The following is an 18,788-nucleotide window of genomic DNA, read 5'->3' as shown; positions in this document are numbered from 1 at the left end:
AACCAAGAGGACCAACATAATGCTACCAAATAAAACACATTTGTGGGATGGTCAGCTGCAGCCAATTTGAGGACAGGATCCAAGAGAATCACCTGGAGGTCCCGGCTACAAATACAGATTCCAAGGCTTTGTCCACAGAATGGATTCAGTAGATCCTGAATGCAGGAGCCTGAGAACTTCCACTTTCAACATCTCCGCAAGTGGCCCTGCTGCCCGTAGTCCATAAACAATACTTAGAGACTCACGGCACTAAGTCAGTGTGCTGCTCTCGCACGTCTCGCTCACCTCTGGGCCTCAGTTCCCCCATCTGTAACCTGAGTGTACAGATGAATGCTTCCCTGAGGATCATCCACTCGTGCTCCAATATCCCTGTAACCCCAGACCATCCCAGGAAGACGGCAGCTGGATCCATGCCTAGCCTGCATCCGCCAGACCTCTCTGGAAATTTCTTTCCTGAAACTCCATTCTGCAAATATCTCAGATATTTTCAGATATTTTTTGACAGCTGCTTGGATTTAGAAACCTCACACAAAGGAGAAGTCACCTCAGAGCTAGGAAGGAGGGAATGTGAGTGCTGAGGGTTTCCACCTGCCACGATGGGGCTTCATGGTCAACTCGGTGTTTACAAGCAGAGGAAGTTCTATGCACAAGAAGAAAATGAGGGGCATATGTACAGGGAGCCAAGGTAAGCGGATGAGTAAAACAGGAAGATGTCCTCCCTGAGAGCAGCCCATGTGATTAGAGCTGAGCTGGCATCAGAGGTAATGGATAGAAGTCACCCCAGGTGGAATTTGGTCCAAGATCAGAGACAACATCTAAAGATCAGAACAGAGAGGCCTTCGAAGGGATGGAAACTTTCGAAAGCCCCACTAGATGTATCTGCTCACCGACTCGTAGGAAGCATCGATGAGGCTGGTTTTCATCCCCGAAAATACAGTGGTGACCAAGACGGACACAGTCCCTGGCCTCACTGTGCTGCTGCCGCGTAGGAAAGATGGATGGTGAGCAGGCCCTCATGGGCCGAAGGCGTGCTGGAGAGGAACACGGTAGCAAGCCAGGGGAGCACAGACAAAGGGACTCACCTGTCTGGAAGTAACACCTGAGCTGAGCCCTCAAGGTCTACGGGTGGGTGAGACCAGGTGCTAGAACATTCCGGGAAGTCTCCCTCCCTACACTGAGTTTCCCAACTTGTGCCCTTGCGGGTTGTGGGGAATGAAGGACAGACACCTCATCCTGAAGGAACACAGACTGTGTTTCCTTAGGTTCACATTCAAGAATGGCCAAGCATCCAAGTAGCCTTTTCCCCTCATAATAGCCTCAAACCATTCCCCAGTTTACACATGATGCCCATGAAAAACTTCCTGAGAAAGCACCATTTGCCAAGACGCAGGAGTGTTTGCCAAAAATGCAGGAAGGTGGAGCACAGATGGAGATCGGGTCCAGCAGGAGTGGGCATGGGCACAGGAAGCAGCGGTGGGCGGCCCTGGTGGAGGGCGTGCAGGGCTGGCGGTCAGCTGCTCAGGCGTTTAGTCCTTTTTTGAAAAGCTCAGACTTCAACTCTGCTCCTAAAAGCGTCCTCTTTTTTTTTTTTTCTTCAAAGAGCAGCCAAAACCATGAGTGGAGACCACAAGAGGATTTGGAAATAAGAAATATAAAAATAGTTGACCTGGTGGATGGGTCTCTCTCTATTTTAATGTTAGTTTTTATCACAAGAGTAATGGACTATACGTCTGAGCCCACTAACTATCACTACCAAAAAACTCCAGAGAAACAGAGACAAATGTGTGGAGGAGGAGGGGATGGATGGATCTGGAAAGACCCCACATCTCAGGTTCCCGCATTCTGGTCACTCACAGCCTTTACACCTGACCACTGCCTTCCTCCCTATCGTTACTGAGTCATTTCTTGAAGTCAGCCCATGCCTAAAGCTCACTCCGTACTGAAGTCTCATCCTAAATCGTATCTAGGAAATCACATCTCTGATGAGCTATTTGTGTTCAGACAAAAATGTAACCATTAATGTGTTTAATTGCCTGGTGTCACCTGAAATCATCCCACACACTCCATGCGCTTCAGAGACTTTAATGTGGAAAGTACTGGGCAGACCTTCCCTGTTCGCTTCTTGTTTTTCTGGAACCCAGAAATACAAGCTCACGCCGGCTGCGGGGAAACCCGTTGGAGCTGAGGGCGCACGCGGAGGCGCGCACGCAGTGGTCCTCACATGTGAGGCCTGCCTCCCCGCCTCCGGGAAACTGAAATGCAGGCAAAGGGGGACAGACCAAGAAATGTCCAACCTCCGTCTGTTTCTGCACGAAGCCTCACGCCAGCACTGTCTCCGGAAGCCAAGGGTGATGTAAGGCTTCCTGGCTTCACTTTACATCTGGCCATACTGTAAGGAAAGTGGCCACACGATGGCTTGAAGGGCGCCAGTTAACCACAGCACACAGGAAGCCGCTATCAGACTGGGACCTGAAGCCAAACTCCGCAGCTCTGTCTACCACCCTGCACTCTTGTCTGTCTCATTTTTTTTTTTTTTTTGAGGATGAAATGAGCAAATATGTGTAATGAGAGTGGTCCCGTGATTGTCACATCATCAGCAATCAATAACGTGGGGTCGTGATTGTGGGTTAGCCCCCTGTGGAGGGGCCCTCCAAGCAAGCCAGCTGCGGTCCTCATTAGGACAGAGGCCCTGGTGACAGGAGCCAAGTCTGCAAATATTCACTCGGGGGCCATTGCGGAGGGGGCTGCACACAGCTGGGCTGCACCTGCCAGGAGCAGGGGGGCTCCTTCCAGCTCCACAGCAGACTTGTGAGCCCACACTCACCCATCTGACGGACACGGACTCAGGTGAAGCAGTTGCCTGAGGTCACCGCAGACGGAATGAGAGCTGGGACCAGAGCCCACGCTCTCACCGCACTGTGCGTCCTGCAGGCACCATGACTGCTAGGGCCAGGGAGCCAGTGACAGCCTGGGGGCCAGTGTCCGTGATGAAGGGGTGCGCTATGCAGTTGCCTAACCAGAGTCAGTGGGAGGCAGGGGTGATTTCTCAAGAGAAACTGGAAATCCATATATTTACATGAAACTTTTCTATTTTTCCATGATGGCAGCTAGTTAAACCTTTTGTAGTTCCGTGCCTGCCAAGCCAAACACGGCCACAGGCTGGAGCCAGCCCAGGGTCCTGAGTCTGTGGTCTTGGTGTTCAGGTAAAACTTCCCAGAACTCTGATGCCTTCTGCGGTCCCATCACAGTGGCCCCATGAGGGTTAGTGGCCCCCAATGCCCGCATCATCACAGTTCCGGGGACCCACGCCGCCTACCTCCTGAACAATCTAAGTCCCCCCTGGGGGGTGCAGAGCAGCAGAGAACCTGTCCCCTGAGAGATGCTGCTCCCCACGGGCCAGGCCCCAGCCCCCCAGCTCTGCTGGCACTCCTAGTGGCCACAGCTGAGCCCGGGCTGTTACTCATTAAGAGAAACAAACAAGCCTGATGTGTTTATAGGGCCGTCCAAACTCTGGAATGGCTCGAACATTGGTTTGTAAACCTGGCCATGGTTTTGGACCTCAAAACCATTTCTTGAAATTCTGGGTTCTACAAAGTCCAAAACATACCCCCCCACACACACCAGCATGTTTTTGCCTTGTTAAGCTTTTGTTTGTTTTTCTTGGAATGAAGTCCATATGTCCCCAAAACGGTATATGACAAGTTCACCACAATGCTGTCTTGAGAAAGCCATTGGATGCCCCGAAGGCCTTCACTTTCAGACAGGCTTACCTTAAACTCTTTATTTTACCCCCAAATGAAAATTCTTACTCTGCCCATAGTAATGGAACTTGAAGGCTTGAAGCTGATGTGGATGTCAGACAACAACTTTTCAGAGAGGTTTGAGATGTGGCACAAATACCTGTTGTCTGAACCTCTGATACTAGAGATCGGGTTGCTTTTCACAGGTAAAAGGGGAAAAGGCATGCATGCCAGCTCCTCTGCTGCCCACATGTGCTGTGTCCCTGACACTCCTCCAACCACGGGCCTGCAGCCCCCTGCAGTGGGGGCTCCACCCACTGCCCCCCAAAGCTCCAGGATAAAAGAAACAAGCCCAGGGCAGGAGTGTCACAGGCTTGCCCTGCCCAGGCCCACCATCAACATCCCAGAGCCAGAAATAACGTGGTGGGAGCCACACCACCAATTTACTCCCCACAAAGGCCACAGCCCCGTCCAAGTCCCAATATGACATCACTGCGTCTATTTCTATGGCAGGGTTTTTTTGTTGTTGTTGTTGTTACAAAATTAAATAGTGTGCTCTCAGGTCTCTGAGAGACAGTATTTCAGTGCTTGGTCTCCAGGACATAGCTCTGGTTAGAATCCTAGGCACCTGCACCCCCACCTCTGCCTCCCCTCCCACCACCCACCCTGTGTCCACGAAGGCTGTTGCAGCTGCAAGGTCCATCCCCACCTGCCAGCGCCCAGAGGCAGCAGCGTATCACTCACCGTCAGGGTCACATTGTGCTGGGCTGCTGATGCAGGAAGCTTTGTACCTCCCATAGTAGAGAAGGGTGACTCCTTTCTCCTCCTTGAGGTAAATGCCTTTGCTGACCTTCCCTTCCACGATGTCTACACAAGAAGAGCGACAGCGTCATGTGAAAGCAATGGTCCGAGATTGCGTCTGAAAACGCGTCAGACTTAGAAACAACATATACGTCAACGTACTGTACTATTTGTCTTTATAATATTATATATAATTATATTAATATTAATGCTTAATAGTTAACATTTATCTCGTACTAGTTATAAATAGTATAACAAGATAATGTGAATATTGAATAATTTGATAGCATTAATATTCTATCATCAGTGGCTACTATATCTGTATGTAATATGCGCTCTACTGTAAAGACACCCGAACTATAACATTTTCCAGGAGCAATGCAGTGACAATCTTCTACTGTCCTGAATTTCAGCTCCATCCACATGTTTCAGGGGCCCTTCCCTCCCATGCTCTAAGTGAAACACTTAGGTATGTATTTGAACATGAAGAGACGCCTGAACTCTCTCTCCCTGTGAGTTCTCCTTGGAAGCCCCCATTCCTAGACGTGGGAACCTACAATATTGAAAGAACTCATGTTTGGACTCTAGGAGAAAATCCCAGAGCCACACCTCAGTCCTAGTGGGCCTGCCAACTCCAGGCAGAGTGGCCATGGGCCCCCTGGGGATGCTCGCTGCTCCATCCATCTTCTGTCTGGTCCATTCCCATGGCAAACATACCTGATGGTGTGAGTGTAGGGTAAATGGTTTACAGGACTGATAAGTGAGGACTATAAAAACCAAGTGTGATTAGGTATTTATTATTCATTGGGGTCAAAGTCACCCAGATACCTGCTCTTCTGTATGGGCACATGCCCACTGCCCTTGAGCTGTCAAGCAGCAGGAGATGTACAGCAGGGCTAACTGAGCTCTTTGCACCTGACAGCTACCATGACTCAGGTTTTCCAACAACCACTGTCAAGTGGATAACCCACTCAAAGGGCCTCAGTGTTCTTCCTTACTGTTTTAAACTCATTATTTTTTGCTTATCCTATTTATTGTTTGGGGAGGACTATATGTTACAAAATTAAATTATTGCAAAATTAACAGTTGCATAACTGAGTTAAGCTGTATAAACCCCTCAACAAGACTGTCTGACTGGAAAAGGTAATTTTGGAAGCCAAACATCTTGCATCTGAGAGCAATCAGATTATGTGCTGTGCTAAAAATCACTGAAGGCATGACACCTGAATTACCTGAACTCACTTTCTATACTGCTTGGGGTAGAGGCCACAATAGCTACCAGCTCTTTTACTTTGAGCTGTGTAGGAAAAATAGGAAACATATGGGCTCTGAGGTTATTAAGATAGTAATTTAACCCTGACTCTACTGGGTGTTTTATAATAATTTTTTTAAAAATCCAGATACAGAAGAAATGCTGATTTTAATATTTTTAAGAGATCAAATTTTTGGTGATGTATTTTTAAATCAGCTCTAATTTTCCATTCAAAGGGTATGATTTTCCTCCTCCAAAGAATTTACTCCATTTAAAAATCTAAATAATTTCTATTTGTAGAAAATATCTCATGTCTGTATTGGTCTGAAAAAAAGCAGCTGATCAGGTGAAAGCTTGCATGCCCCTCCTAATGCATTGCAATCGGTGGCACTACCTCTAGACCTAGCTGGAAGCAGTATTTCCAACACCCTGGGTCTTGGGCTGTGTCCTTGGGGATATGCTTTTTCACCAGCCAAGACAAAGTGAATTCATATGGGATCAAATCAAACTGGCCTCGAGACTCATGGCAGATCCAAACTCCACAGAACATGGAACGGAAGTATACAAGTGCTCACCTACGGTTGCAGAGAAATTTGAGTAGGCAGAGTCATTGGTACGAACAAAGGTAGAATTATGGGAAGGAAGCACAGTGAGGTTGTGGGTTCGCAACACTAGGTGGGACAACAAAAGAAAAAGCACAACAAATGAGTGACGTGAACGACAAATGGAACCGGCATATCTCTCAACTTGAAACGCACTGAGAAGTGGTCTCTCACCCGGCAAGTACCCTGGATTTTCTCTCCCAACTCACCTCCCTCCCACCCCCTGCCTCTCCCATGCACTGGATGCCCTCCTGGCCAATGCCCTGGCCTGCCATCCCAAACCAGGGCGCAACAGCTGCTAGCTTTCTCCACAAACGTGGGGTCCCATCCGCTGTATCCAAGTACCCTCTCAGACACTTAGTTGAGAGATATGGAACTGAGCTCAGCCATAAAACAGCCTTAACAGGACGGTTCGTGGTGGTGATGTCACAACAACTGGTGCGCTGGGAACGCGGCACGGAGGCAATGGCATGATATCACGACACATGGACAGAACAGCAGAGGATTCAGCGACAAATAACAGAGCTGCGAGAGCACGAAGTGGCTTCCAAAGCCATTCAACTGTCCCCAGCAGGAAAATGTGCCGATGGATCCTATTCTCTCTGTTTCTTGAGGAGCCTGTGGTGGAACAGAAATGTGCCAGCATGGCACTGTGACATGGAGAGTGGATCCAGGGGACTGCAGTGATGCCGTCACCGTTCGTGTGTTCTAGGACACACATGAACACACTGAGTTTCCAGGGAAGTCAACACACTGGTGAACAAAATTCAGCCACAACCTAGTGGTGTCCCAGTGACAACGTGACTTTATGAAAATTCCCCACAGGTGTTCAAGACACCAAAAGTTGCTGGTTTGATCACAACAGTGAGTTGTGCTGAGAATTTAGGAGAGGAATATATTTGAGCTACTGTTTGAAATAACTACTAAAACATTAGTTGCTGTGTCCTGAACAAGGACTTACTCAACAATGAGTTTCCACTTGGGATGATCACTTTTCACAGGCTTTAAAATGAAGGCCCCGAGAAGAGAGATGAGATTGTAATGAGGAGGACGCAGCCCATTTTAACCTGCACTGGTCATGTAACGGCTCCCACAGGGAGCTTACATCCCTGCAGCACAGACCATGCAGAGAAAACATGGAACTCCAGGCGCGTCTTCATGGCCACACGCAGGCGGGCAGAAGGGGAAGCTGAGTGCCCCAGGCTGGCCTTCCACCCTCCTGGAGGACCCTGCTCCTCCACTGCCCTCACTCTGAGGACACCAGTGGCCCAGACTCCAGCCAGAATGCTTCTCAGTTTGCAAATTTTAAAGGAAACATTTTAGAATCTTAGGCAGCAATTTAACAGCAGCATGTTGAGTCACAGGGGTAAGGAAAATGCAGTGCGCTTCTATGGGAAGCATAGTAGTCAGCACTTGGGTTGTTGTTTTTTTTTTTTAACTCCATTGCACAGAACCAGAAGAGACACAATGTGAGCATGTGCTAGGATGGGTTGCACAGTAAACCCATGTCAGCCATCTGACATAATGAAGAGCAATAAGGAAATAAAAAGCAAAATGTAAAAGTATCCCACGTCACTCAAAACTTATAATGGGAAAAAATTTTCTTGCTGGAATGGGAGAAAGTGCTCAGGGGCATCTGAGGTTTCTCCTTATGGCAAGTGTCTGAATTCAGTCAGATAGAGACTGTATTTTCCATGAACTTAGGGAGCTTGGGAGCATCTTGGGTGATGTTGGTCTTTTCAAGGGAGCCACCAGTGACATGTGCAGAAGCTGAGTGGTAAGTGGGAGTACCTCCGCGAGTGAAACGATGACCCCACAAATGTGCGGGTTAGCCCCGGTTGGCACGCCCTTTGACCCTGGACTCAGAGCGACCCCTGTTTTGGCAGGCATGGAGAGAATCCCCTTTTCGTCACCTAGAAAACATACATCTAGACTCATGGGTAGATTAAACCACAATCTGCAGAGCTTTAAGCTCCAAACAGCTGCTTTCACTTCAAGGTTATTGGGGGGAAGCACACACGTTAATATTTCGAATCATAAGTTCTGTCTTTCAATGATAAACGTATATCACAGTTCTAGTTAAATACTTTGGGTTAACAGCGACTAGGGGGAAACTGCACAGTGTGTGCTAATCTCCACTGTCCTGGCATCGAGGTGGATGCTGTCCACGTCTATTTCCCGTAATTCCCCCAACCCCGAACCACCACCGTAATCCCCCCAACCCAAACCACCAGTTCCTGGGCCTGGGGTTTCTCACGACCCATGTCTACCTCCAGTTGTATCCTGAAGTTCATGGATCCCATCCACATTTTCCAATGGCCAGTAATGGGAAGCAGAAGCCAAGATCTCAAACCCTCGGGGAAAGAAAAGAATAAACATGTTAAATCACCATTAAGAGGGAAGAGCGGCTTACCTTCCACATGGTCAATGGAGGGAGGAGTGACAATATCCTCCCGTGGGATTCATTGACCGTGGGATTCATTGAAAAGGAATTTGAATAAATTCAACACACGCTCTGGGTTTAAAAAAAAAAAAGAACTCTTAATGAATTATAAATGGATGAATACTTCCTTAGCAGGATGAAGTGTGATGAATAGGAAAGAACAGCTATCTCTGACCACAGGGAACAAAAGCCACCAGGCATAAAGGGGCCACACAAGAAGCGTGTCCATTAAGGTCAGGAGAAAGGCAAGAATATCCACTATCCTATGATTGCTTTATAACTGTTTTTGACAACATAGCTTCTACAATCACTTGAGAGAAAGAAATAAGGTTAGAATGATTTGAAAAGAGGAAGAAACCAGCACCAATATTACTAACATCGTGTAAGGCTTTTGACAAACAACTCCTTAGTTTGATTGTAACAATAATCTGTAAGGTAATGATATTGTTTGCCTATTTGTAGAGATGAGGGGCCGATGATTCTTCAGAGATCACCCCACTGGGTGGTTTGACATGAGGCTCACCCCAAGTCTCCCCAGGATGGCTCCTGGCCTTTCTTTCTTGCCCTTCTTCCAACATACTAACAATTAACTGCTTCAGGATTTCCTTTATGACCCTTGTACTTTGAGTAGACATGATTTCATGCAGATAGACTGTGTCCTACTCTGCTCGTCTCACTCCACACCCTGCAAACTATTTACTTGCTCCTATCCAGCTCCATGGTGGGGTCTTGGGGACAGTCTCTGGGGGCACCACACCCCCATGCGCTCAGCCCCCCACCTGACTCCAGATCAGCAGAGCCTCATCTGCTCCCGGGTCAGCTCTCTGTGATCAGTTCGCAGAAGTGGACTTAATGGTCCAGATGACTACATGATCATCAACCACCCAAAGTGTCTGCCAGGTCATCAAGAAGTAAAAATAAAGTAGTCTCTGAGTTATACATGGTAGAAAAAAAAAAATGTTGAAAGAGGAGATAACACAACATTATTTTCAAATGAGGTATGCCTAATAAAGAGAATGAAAAAATGAAACATCCTTACAAATAAGGAAAGAATTTGGTAAGTGAAGACTTGTTAACACACCATGAGAGCAGCGAGTAAGGAAGTTTATGCAGATGTGATGTGTGAAAGTCAATAGTTTCCCCGTATTCAAACAATAACACAAAAACAGAATGGAAGGAAAGTTCTCATTTGTAAATGCAGCCCACAAAGAGAAGACATTTAAGTCCCAAAGAATAAGAGCCATACAAGACTCTCACCAAGAAAACAATAAGATAATACCGAGGGAGGTACAAGAACCCTTGAATAAATGAAGAATTGTTTAAGCTATTTTTGGAAAAGAGAACTCAAACTCATAAGAATGCCAACCAACCCTTGAATTCATATATAAACACGAGGAAATTTGTTGTAAACATGCTGAGAGACGCTGTGTGAGGGGAAGCTCATCATGGAGCTTATCTAGAAAATGAAATAAGCAAGAATAACCAACAAGCCTGCAGGGAGCTAGGAAAGGGTGAAGGGGGTGACCTGCTCTCCCACAGAGTAAGACCTGTCATGAGGTCACACTGACAAAGACCATCTAGCACCGCACAGGAATAGACAGTTCAATGGAAAACACCCGGAAATATCCCCCAAGCACATATGAAGCTAGTTTATGATAGAAGTGGTGTTTCAAACCAGAGGAGAAACACTCAACAGAAGCTTTCAGAGCCAACTAGCCATCTACAAAAAAAAACAAGATCCTTAACTCACCCTCTACCATAACAATTTCCAGAAGCATCAAACCTTAAACATAAGAAAAATAAAACACAAAAGCTTCTGAGGAAATCAGGTGATAAATCTATGTAATTTTTTAAAAATTTCTGTACATAAAAATAAATCAAGCTACATTAAACCGGGGAGTGATGTTTATGGAATACGAGGACAGAAATGTACTGATTTAAAAAAAAATGCTTTAAATTTATTGCATTAATTAAAACTCCTGCTATTAAGAAAATGTAAACCAACAGAACATTGGGAGCCAAGGAGATAAACAGGCAGTTCTAGAAAAAAGAAATGCAAAATATTTTTTAAATCTATGAAAAAATGTTCAACCTTGCTCATAATTTTTAGAGGCCTGTTAAAGTGACAAGGAGCTCACGTGTCCCAGCTCACCCAGCCGACTGACAAACAGATGTAGTAAGGCAGCGAGTTCTCCCACATTTTTGGTGGAAAGTACAGCCTTTCCGGAGGGCAGTACATCGGTGAGTATACAAATTTTAAGTGCACTTTGATTTAGTAACTCAGCTCCTAGAAGTCTATTCTAGAGATAGACTCACACATGGGATCAGAGAGCTATGTACAATGGTATTGGCCGCAGGATTTTTTTTTATAGTATCGAAAGGGTGTGAACAGGCTAAATGCTCATCAGGAGAGGGGCTGGGTGAGAAGTACAGAACATCTACATCATGGATCAGCATGTGACTAGGAATAACCAGGCTGATCCACCTGTCCTGATGTGAAATGTTCCTTAAGCTGCGTTGTCAAAAAATCAAGGTGAGAGAAAGAAAGTGTTAGTATCAATTACTTGCAGAAAACGCCAACTATTCTGCAGGAAGGAGGAAGGGAAGAAATGGAAAGGGAGAGAGAGAGATTTGCATAGATAGCCTGGGAATGGATGACAGTATTTTAGTGGTGAGGAAATTGAGGAACTGGATGTAAGATGTAGGAAGAGTTATATTCCTTTGTATTTCTGCTCTTTTCAAATATGTGGACATGTATTCCCTTAAAAACTTGAAATTTGAAGACACGTGCCTCAAGCTGATATCTGCTAGGTCCTCCTCTAGCAATGCAACGTTGAAACTCTGAAATGTAAAAATCAAAATACTCATTTCCATTTCTACTATGCTTTTTTCCCCCTAAAATGTAGGATATTCATTTTGAAGATGGGAAACATCATTGACTTGCTATTGAATTCACTGAGGGCAGGTGGGGGCGGAGAGGGGGATCAGAAGAGGGAATGACATCCATCGTGCAAAGAACAGGTGTGATATCATCACAACACACATTGTGATAAAGTAAATGCTATGGATGGTAAATCCTTCCCCGTTAGCCCTTTTACAACCAGCCACCACCCGTTCTGTGCAGAAAAGCTGACAAGAAGCGAAGGGGGTGATCCCCCTGCAGGGATGGTGGTCTTGCTCACACAGGAAGCCCCCCATGCTAGCAAGAGTCTGTGGGAGAAGGGGGCTGGGGTCCGCAGAGGGCCTGCTATCCTGTTATCACCGCACTCCAGACTAGCACAAGGCCCTGCTGCATTGCCCAGTCTTGTTCCAGCAAGTTGGCCCGACAGACTGGAAATACGTAGAGGAGGGGCTGCAGACTGAAGTGTCCACAGGGGCCGGGGAGAATATTCACGAGGTCACCCACGTGGCAGGCCCAGTGGAGCGGAATCACAGCAGGTGCTGGAAACAGGAGCTGCTGCTGCTGGGCCGCGGGGCTCAGGAGCTGGGCTGCACCTGGGACCCACTGTCTGAGGACCGGAACCTCCCAGACCTGGTCACTGTGGCTCTGCAGGGAGGTGTGCCTAGCCAGCCAGTTCTTCCACTTTTAGAGAGAAGTCAGAAACCCCAATTTTGCAGATTCTTTGTTTGAAATCTCCCCAAATCTCAATGTTAGTAACTAAGGTGATTATTTTTATTAAAACATTGCATGGTGCTAACAAGATGTGCCTAGGAACGAAATTCTACATGTAGGTCCCCCTTTACAACCTAAGACATAAACAACCCATAGCCCTAAAAGTGTCATCAGAACAAGCAAATCACATTCTGTTGGGAATAAGAAAGACCTTCTGAGATGTCCAGGTTTTACAAGCACCCTGGTTTCCACCAGATAAAGACTACGTGTCTGTTAGCCAAGAAAGCAAGCCCAGTGATGACATGGCTCATCCTGGGACCTCTGACCCTGAAGAATGAGGGGGGGGGGTGTTCAGCCTACACCACCCAGTCCAGAAATAATTCTCATCTCTATGCAATGTGTCTTGGACTCAGGTTGGTGAGGAGCAGGGAAACAGAAGAGCTGATGCTCCAAAGGAGTGTTAATAAAAACTTCCCTTTATTGTCATCAACTTTTCCTCCAGATCCTGCATGCCCACCCCTTCCCTATGACTCATTCTTGGTGTCAGCCAACAGGAACCCTCATCCCCGGAAGCTGTAGGGAAGAATGTCCCAGAATCCCATGGCTCCATTCAATAGATGTCTACACTGTGGAGGTAAGTCGATCCTCATCTGTTGCTGAGCTGGCTCCACTCCATCTTTCTCGGCCGCACAGGACTGGCCTGCTGTGCCCACCACACTCGCGGTCTAGAATGCTCTTCTCACGGCCAGCACAAGTGTCCCTACCGTGGGAGCCTCAGCCTAGGTGACAGCCACCACCACGCTCAGCTCTTTCTGACAGCTCCTCACTTATTTGCCCATGGCACTTACTATTATTTGAATATTTTTGTTTGTTAATATATTTGTTGTGTCAGACTCTCTGATCCATCTGTACCACATTCTCACGTCTAACACCAGGCCTAGAGCGGGGGTGTCTGCCTGTCTGTCTGTGTAATCCAGACATTTGGATTCTCCTCAAGATGGTACTCTTAGTGATTAATCTTTTAAAAAATATAGGCAGAATGGATGAAGAAATGCAATCATGAATAAATGAATGTATAAACATAGAAATAATATATATACATATAATTCTGAAACCATATACACCCCAAAAATCTCTATTGGCCAAATTTCCATTTATTCAATAGACTATAGACATTATTTTTTAAAATTCCATCATAAACACTTTTCTTTGCACTAGGAAGATGAAGAATGACGTTTCTACTGAGACTTACTGGTTCTGACCGCCCCTTGCAGGCCACACAGCACTGTGGTGGTGACAGACATTAACCCACCTATTGTAGTGATCATTTTGCAACATGTGCAAATATCAAACCATTACATTGGATGCCTGAAACTAAAATAATGTTGTATGTCAGTTATACCTCAATAAAAATATATATATAAATAAAGGAACAAATTGTTGATTTGCACAGAGAAAATCTAGTAGGGACCGTAGGGAATTACACCACCACCACCATTGGCATTGGTCTCCCAGACCCGCAAACAGGGCCACGAGGGTCGCTATCTCGACCTCCCAGAGTTGGGCAGGAACCAGCTGCTCCGTGTGCCCTGGGGCCAGGGAACTGTTGGATAACGGAGTTTTATAAGGTTCCTTTTCCTCATTAGAGAAGCTATTTTAAAGACATGTTGGTAAACTGTTTAAATGTCCTGCAATTTCTTGGCTGATGCCATTTATGGGTTTAGGATTATCAAGCATCAAGCTCCCAAGCGCCACCCTCCAAAAGGAGAAAGGACTCAGCAGCCTGGGGCCAGGCGAGATGTCTAATGCTGTAACACTTCTCCAAAATGACAGCCCACAGTCATAGATAAACACAGATAATACAAAGGCACAGAGTGATCTAAAGTTGTCTTTCAATTCTTTACGGAGCTAAATATCTACCTATGCGGTAGAGACACACATCTGGCAAACAGCTCATCACCTGGGCTAGTGTGGATGGATGAGGCCAGTGACCGTGCCCCCAGGAGCTCCCATGGGGCAGGCCGGCCCTCCTCACCGATTCCACTCACCCATGGCTGGCGGTGCACAGTCAGGCCAACACTGGCCAAGCACCCCCTGTGCGTGGGGCAGTGCGCTAGGTCACGGCCAGGCAAGGAGGGCTTGTGAGTCCCAGCAGGACCTCAAAAAGGCAGTCTGGAGTGGCCACAGTGGAAACAGAACCCTCCTGGAGGCTTGCCCGAAGTCCTGTGCACACCTCCCACTCTGCACCTACCACAGCCTCGTGGCCCTGAGTCCCCTCACGTGGCTGAGCCCGCGGGAGCTCCCGCAGCCACCACCGCGTCCTGCCTGGAGAGCTCAGGCCAAGCACCTGCTCTCTCTGGAAGATATGCTGCTTGCCTGCAGGAGAGCGTGGGCTCCCTCAGAGGACCCTGTGAGGACCCCACAGAATCTATGTCCGAGCACCCACTATGTTAGCACCTTTATATGCTGCTCTGAGTTCCTTAGACTTCAAGGCTGCAATTCACAGAGGCATCCCAAGGGTTTGCAAATGCTCCCCCTTCAGAACAGGCTGCCTGCACGGCTCTTGGTCTGTGAGGGGCGCCCTGGACAGGTGCTGGGCCAGGCTCTCCTCAGTGGGGCTCCCCCCGGGGCCCTGACTTTCACCCCCAGAAGCCTGAAGGAGGGCGGCCTCCAGGCACCTGTGTGTACACAGACTGTCAGGGGCAAGGGCTTCTCTGCTGGAGACGGGGTGAGCAGAGCGCACCATGTGGGAGAGTAGATGGCATAAGGACCAGAGAGGTGGGGGAGGGAGGAGATGGGGCAGAGAGATAAGGGGAGATGGAGAGAGACAGAGCGACAGAGACAGAGAGATAGAGACAGAGAGATGGAGATACAGAGACAGTGAGAGACAGAGGGAGATAGAGATGGTGAGAGAGAGATAGAGACAAAGATAGACACAGAGATAGAGATACAGAGAGACTCAGAGAAATAGAGACACAGAGACAGAAATGCAGAGAGAAGGAAGGAGGGGAGGAGGAAGAAAACACAAGCAGTTGGGTCTCGTCCACAAGGGAACGCCCACGATCGTGTCCAGGTGCGTCAGCCTCTGTCATTAGGGTAGAGAAGGAGGGAGGAAGAGCAGGTGATGAACTATCAGCAGGGTGGCGGCGAAGGGAACAGGTGAGACCTGGGACATGGGAAGTGAGACAAGAAGGGAACCCATGGGCATGGACGTGGGTAAGAGGGCCGAACAGCTTCAGCTCTCCAGGAGGGCTTGCGTGCTCACTGCTACCCACACTCATCTGCGCTACTGTCACGTTTCCAAGCCAGTAGTTATGGAGGAGACTGAGTCAGCTTCCACCCCAAGTTAGAGTGTGAGACGAGCAATGTTTCCGCGTGGAGCAGAGACTGAATTCAAACCACCCCTTGCAGCTGAGGGTCAAGGGTATGTGGGTAGGTGTGTGTGCATGCATGTGGGTAGGTCTGGACAGGTTTGGACACATGTAAATACATGTGGGTGGGTATGGACACGTGCATGTGTGTGGATACATGTGCAGATGCAATGTGGCCAGGGCACAATCTGCAGGCCACATCCCGCTTTCTTTCCCACACTGAGCAAGCAGCCTGGGTCTCGGGGGCTGCCTTGCCCCCATCTGCCTACCGGCACCTCTCATCTCTGTGTACTGGAGATCCACAGAAGCCCCAGCCGGCCCCAGCAGGAAGGCGAGAGCTTCAGGGAGACACACGCTGCTCGGTGTGAGCCCTTATCTCTTCCTGTGAGCACTGTAGTTGGGGGACAGGGCTCATGGAAATTCAGGGCCTTCACACCTTTTCAACAGAAGATGTAACTTGGATGTGTGGGTGGAAGAGAAATGGCAGCACCGCAGCCACAGAAACAGGTCGTCTGGGCCATAACAGACGTCCAGCCTGGCTGGATCAGTCGTGAAGGAGACAGGCCCAGCCCCACGACCGAGGTCCCAGCGCTCCTAGCAGAGGCCTGGTCTTGCACCTGGGTAGCCCAGGACACTCTCTGTACCCAGGAGGGGGCTGGGCTGCAGGTGACAGTGGCCAGGGTGGGGGGGCGCTCAGAGGCAGAGGCTGCTCACCAGTGGGTTAGGGTTTGTTGACATGGCTCTGGGCACGGGCTCAGGGACCTCGGTGGGTTCCTCACCGGCATGCACAGATGGCCAGGAAGCCGACGGTGTGGCATCTGCTCACCGGGCCCCTCCTTCCATATGCCTGCACCTGCGACACGGCCAGACCACTCAGGGACGACGTGCAGACTGAGGACTCACACCGGCCCAAGGACCATGAGCCCCAGCAGGGACGGGGTCAGAGAGGACAGAGCCCTGAGTCAGCATGAAGGCTCACGGCATGAGTTAGGACAGCAGACGGACAGCCTGCACCTTCCCTTCATCGTGAGGTAGCAGTGACCAAGAGCCAGAGGCCTCTGGGTGGCAGCCGTGGCTGGGGATACCCAGGTCTGACGCCAGGATGAGCAGAGCGCCAGGAGGCAAAGGGCAGGGCAGCCAGCGGGGACAGAGGGAACCACGGAAGGGCCGCTGTCTGCTGGCCTCGGGGATAAGCAGCCACGCCGTGGGGGATCCCCGAGCCACATGGGAGGGCAGGTGGTGGTTGGCGCAGGAAGCACACTCCCTTACCTGGATGGGCCGGTGACCTGGAGCAGACTTGATGCACCTGCACAAAAGACGGGAGCGTCAGACGTGGCGGGATAGCCACAGGCAGAAAGAGTGAGTCTCCCCCCAGGAAGAGCCCCTGGAGCCCTCACCTGGAAGGCGCAGTAGAGCAGCAGCAGCCAGGAGTGCGCGCGCCGGAGCCACAGCTCCCTCATGACTCCTCGAAGGGACGGACTTCCCGGGATCCCGAGAAATCCCTGAGGGTCCCCGCAGAGACCGCTCCCTAACTTTCACTTCCCTGGGAAACCATCATCCTCACCAGTTCCAGAGAGAAAAAGACCTGCCTCTTCCGTGGGTGGCGCGCTGCTGTCCTGGAGAGCTCCCAGGGTCTCTTCCCGGTCCCCAAACCCGAACCAAGAATGCTCGGGGCCGGGGCGCGCGGGTGGGGAGCGCAGAGCCCCGCGGGACAGTCCCCGGGCCTCCTGCTGCTTTCCCCCACGCGTCCCAGGCCGGCTCCACCGAGGCCTGGAACCCGACCCCTCTCGCACCCTGCAGTGGGCAGAGCAAGGCGACTTTGGAAGGAGCCGGTCCCTGCGCCCCCGCTGGCCAGCTCCTCCGCTCTGACTCAGCCGCAGCCCTGCTGCCTCTGGCCCAGCACTGGGTGGGGAAGGAATGATGTCAGGCTCTCCTCAAACTTTGCTCGGCTCTGCCTCCCTATTTATACCCCTCGCTGCCGCGTCCTTTCTGGGTCCTAACACCAGCCTGTGGACAGCTGGCGCACCAACAGGCTGGGCGTCTGCGGGGATCAGATGCTCCCCGCCAGCACCCTCGAGCTCAGAGTGAATGTCCAGAAAGTGAAAACGTACAACAGACCGCAACTGTGTTGAGAGCTGAGCCTTGTTTACCAGCAGAAAAGATGGTGATACGGATGGCAAAGGGAAGTAAACCACACCCACGGGTCCCCAGATAAGTGCTGACCACATTTTTCTCCTTAACCCTTTCAGAGGCAATGAGATGATCTAAAGGGTCCTCAGTGTAATGACACCAAACCCATATCCACCAGCATCCAGGATCCTGTCCTCCGGGGGATAACAGTCCGACCCTGAGACATCCCGAGCCTCAGTTTACTCAAGACGAAAAGTTGATCATCTACCCCAGATCCAGAGGTACACTAGCACGGTCAGGGCTGCAGTGTGCTCTGACTTGACCGGTGCTCACCTTCCTGGGCTGTCCCAGCACCTGCCAGCTGTGAGTTCCCAGGCAAGTTACTGACCCTCCCTGTGCTTCCGACTCCTAGTCTTTGAGCTGGAGGTGGCAATTCCTACCCCACAGGGCTGTAATGAGAAATGAGGTGACACAGAGGAGGCCCCTGAAGCCATGCTAGGGAACCATGTAGCACTCCATAAATGTTCACTATCATTTGCGGGGGAAAAATGTCACTCAATAAAAGTCAGCTGCGATGACTATTCTAAAGTAGACAGTAACGCCCATTAAATGTTAGTTGAGAACATTGTCTCCTTTGTCTTGACTTTAAATGGAATAAAGTCCTGAATCCAAGCACTTCCTAAAGAGGACACGAAAATGACTTCCAGTCTCCGTGGCGGGAGGGAGGTAAGGAACCCCCCAACTCATGATGTTAAATGTGAGGTGATTGTCTTGGTTCCAGGCGCTGCCCCAGCCTCCCACGGGCCCTTCGGCCTCCCCGCGTGGCCACAGAGGGT

The 18,788-nt window shown here is 49.4% G+C and overlaps 1 protein-coding gene across 4 annotated transcripts in view; it reads right to left on the bottom strand.

The window, feature by feature from the left end:
* The window catches only part of ADGRD1 (adhesion G protein-coupled receptor D1), a 128,068-nt gene extending 110,174 nt beyond the window's left edge, over nucleotides 1–17,894 (bottom strand). For 3 of the 4 annotated variants that reach the window (XR_005983805.1, XR_005983806.1, XM_041729308.1), the window contains exons 1-5: nucleotides 17,220–17,894; nucleotides 17,092–17,128; nucleotides 8,666–8,749; nucleotides 6,369–6,464; nucleotides 4,485–4,607 (exon numbers count right to left, since the gene is read on the bottom strand). Coding sequence is in view for 2 of the 4 variants with exons in the window: in XM_041729308.1 (XP_041585242.1) it covers nucleotides 4,485–4,607; nucleotides 6,369–6,464; nucleotides 8,666–8,749; nucleotides 17,092–17,128; nucleotides 17,220–17,282 (403 nt within the window). In the remaining 2 variants the exon portion in view is untranslated. The remainder of the gene's footprint in view (nucleotides 1–4,484; nucleotides 4,608–6,368; nucleotides 6,465–8,665; nucleotides 8,750–17,091; nucleotides 17,129–17,219) is intronic. The other variant, XM_041729309.1, reaches the window with a different exon arrangement.
* Between the last annotated feature and the right edge of the window lie 894 nt (nucleotides 17,895–18,788).

Source organism: Vulpes lagopus, chromosome 14 (assembly GCF_018345385.1).
Source record: "Vulpes lagopus strain Blue_001 chromosome 14, ASM1834538v1, whole genome shotgun sequence".
Taxonomy (NCBI): domain Eukaryota; kingdom Metazoa; phylum Chordata; class Mammalia; order Carnivora; family Canidae; genus Vulpes; species Vulpes lagopus.
The sequence above is the reverse complement of the archived record's forward strand: the minus strand, read 5'-3'. Positions and strand labels throughout refer to the sequence as shown.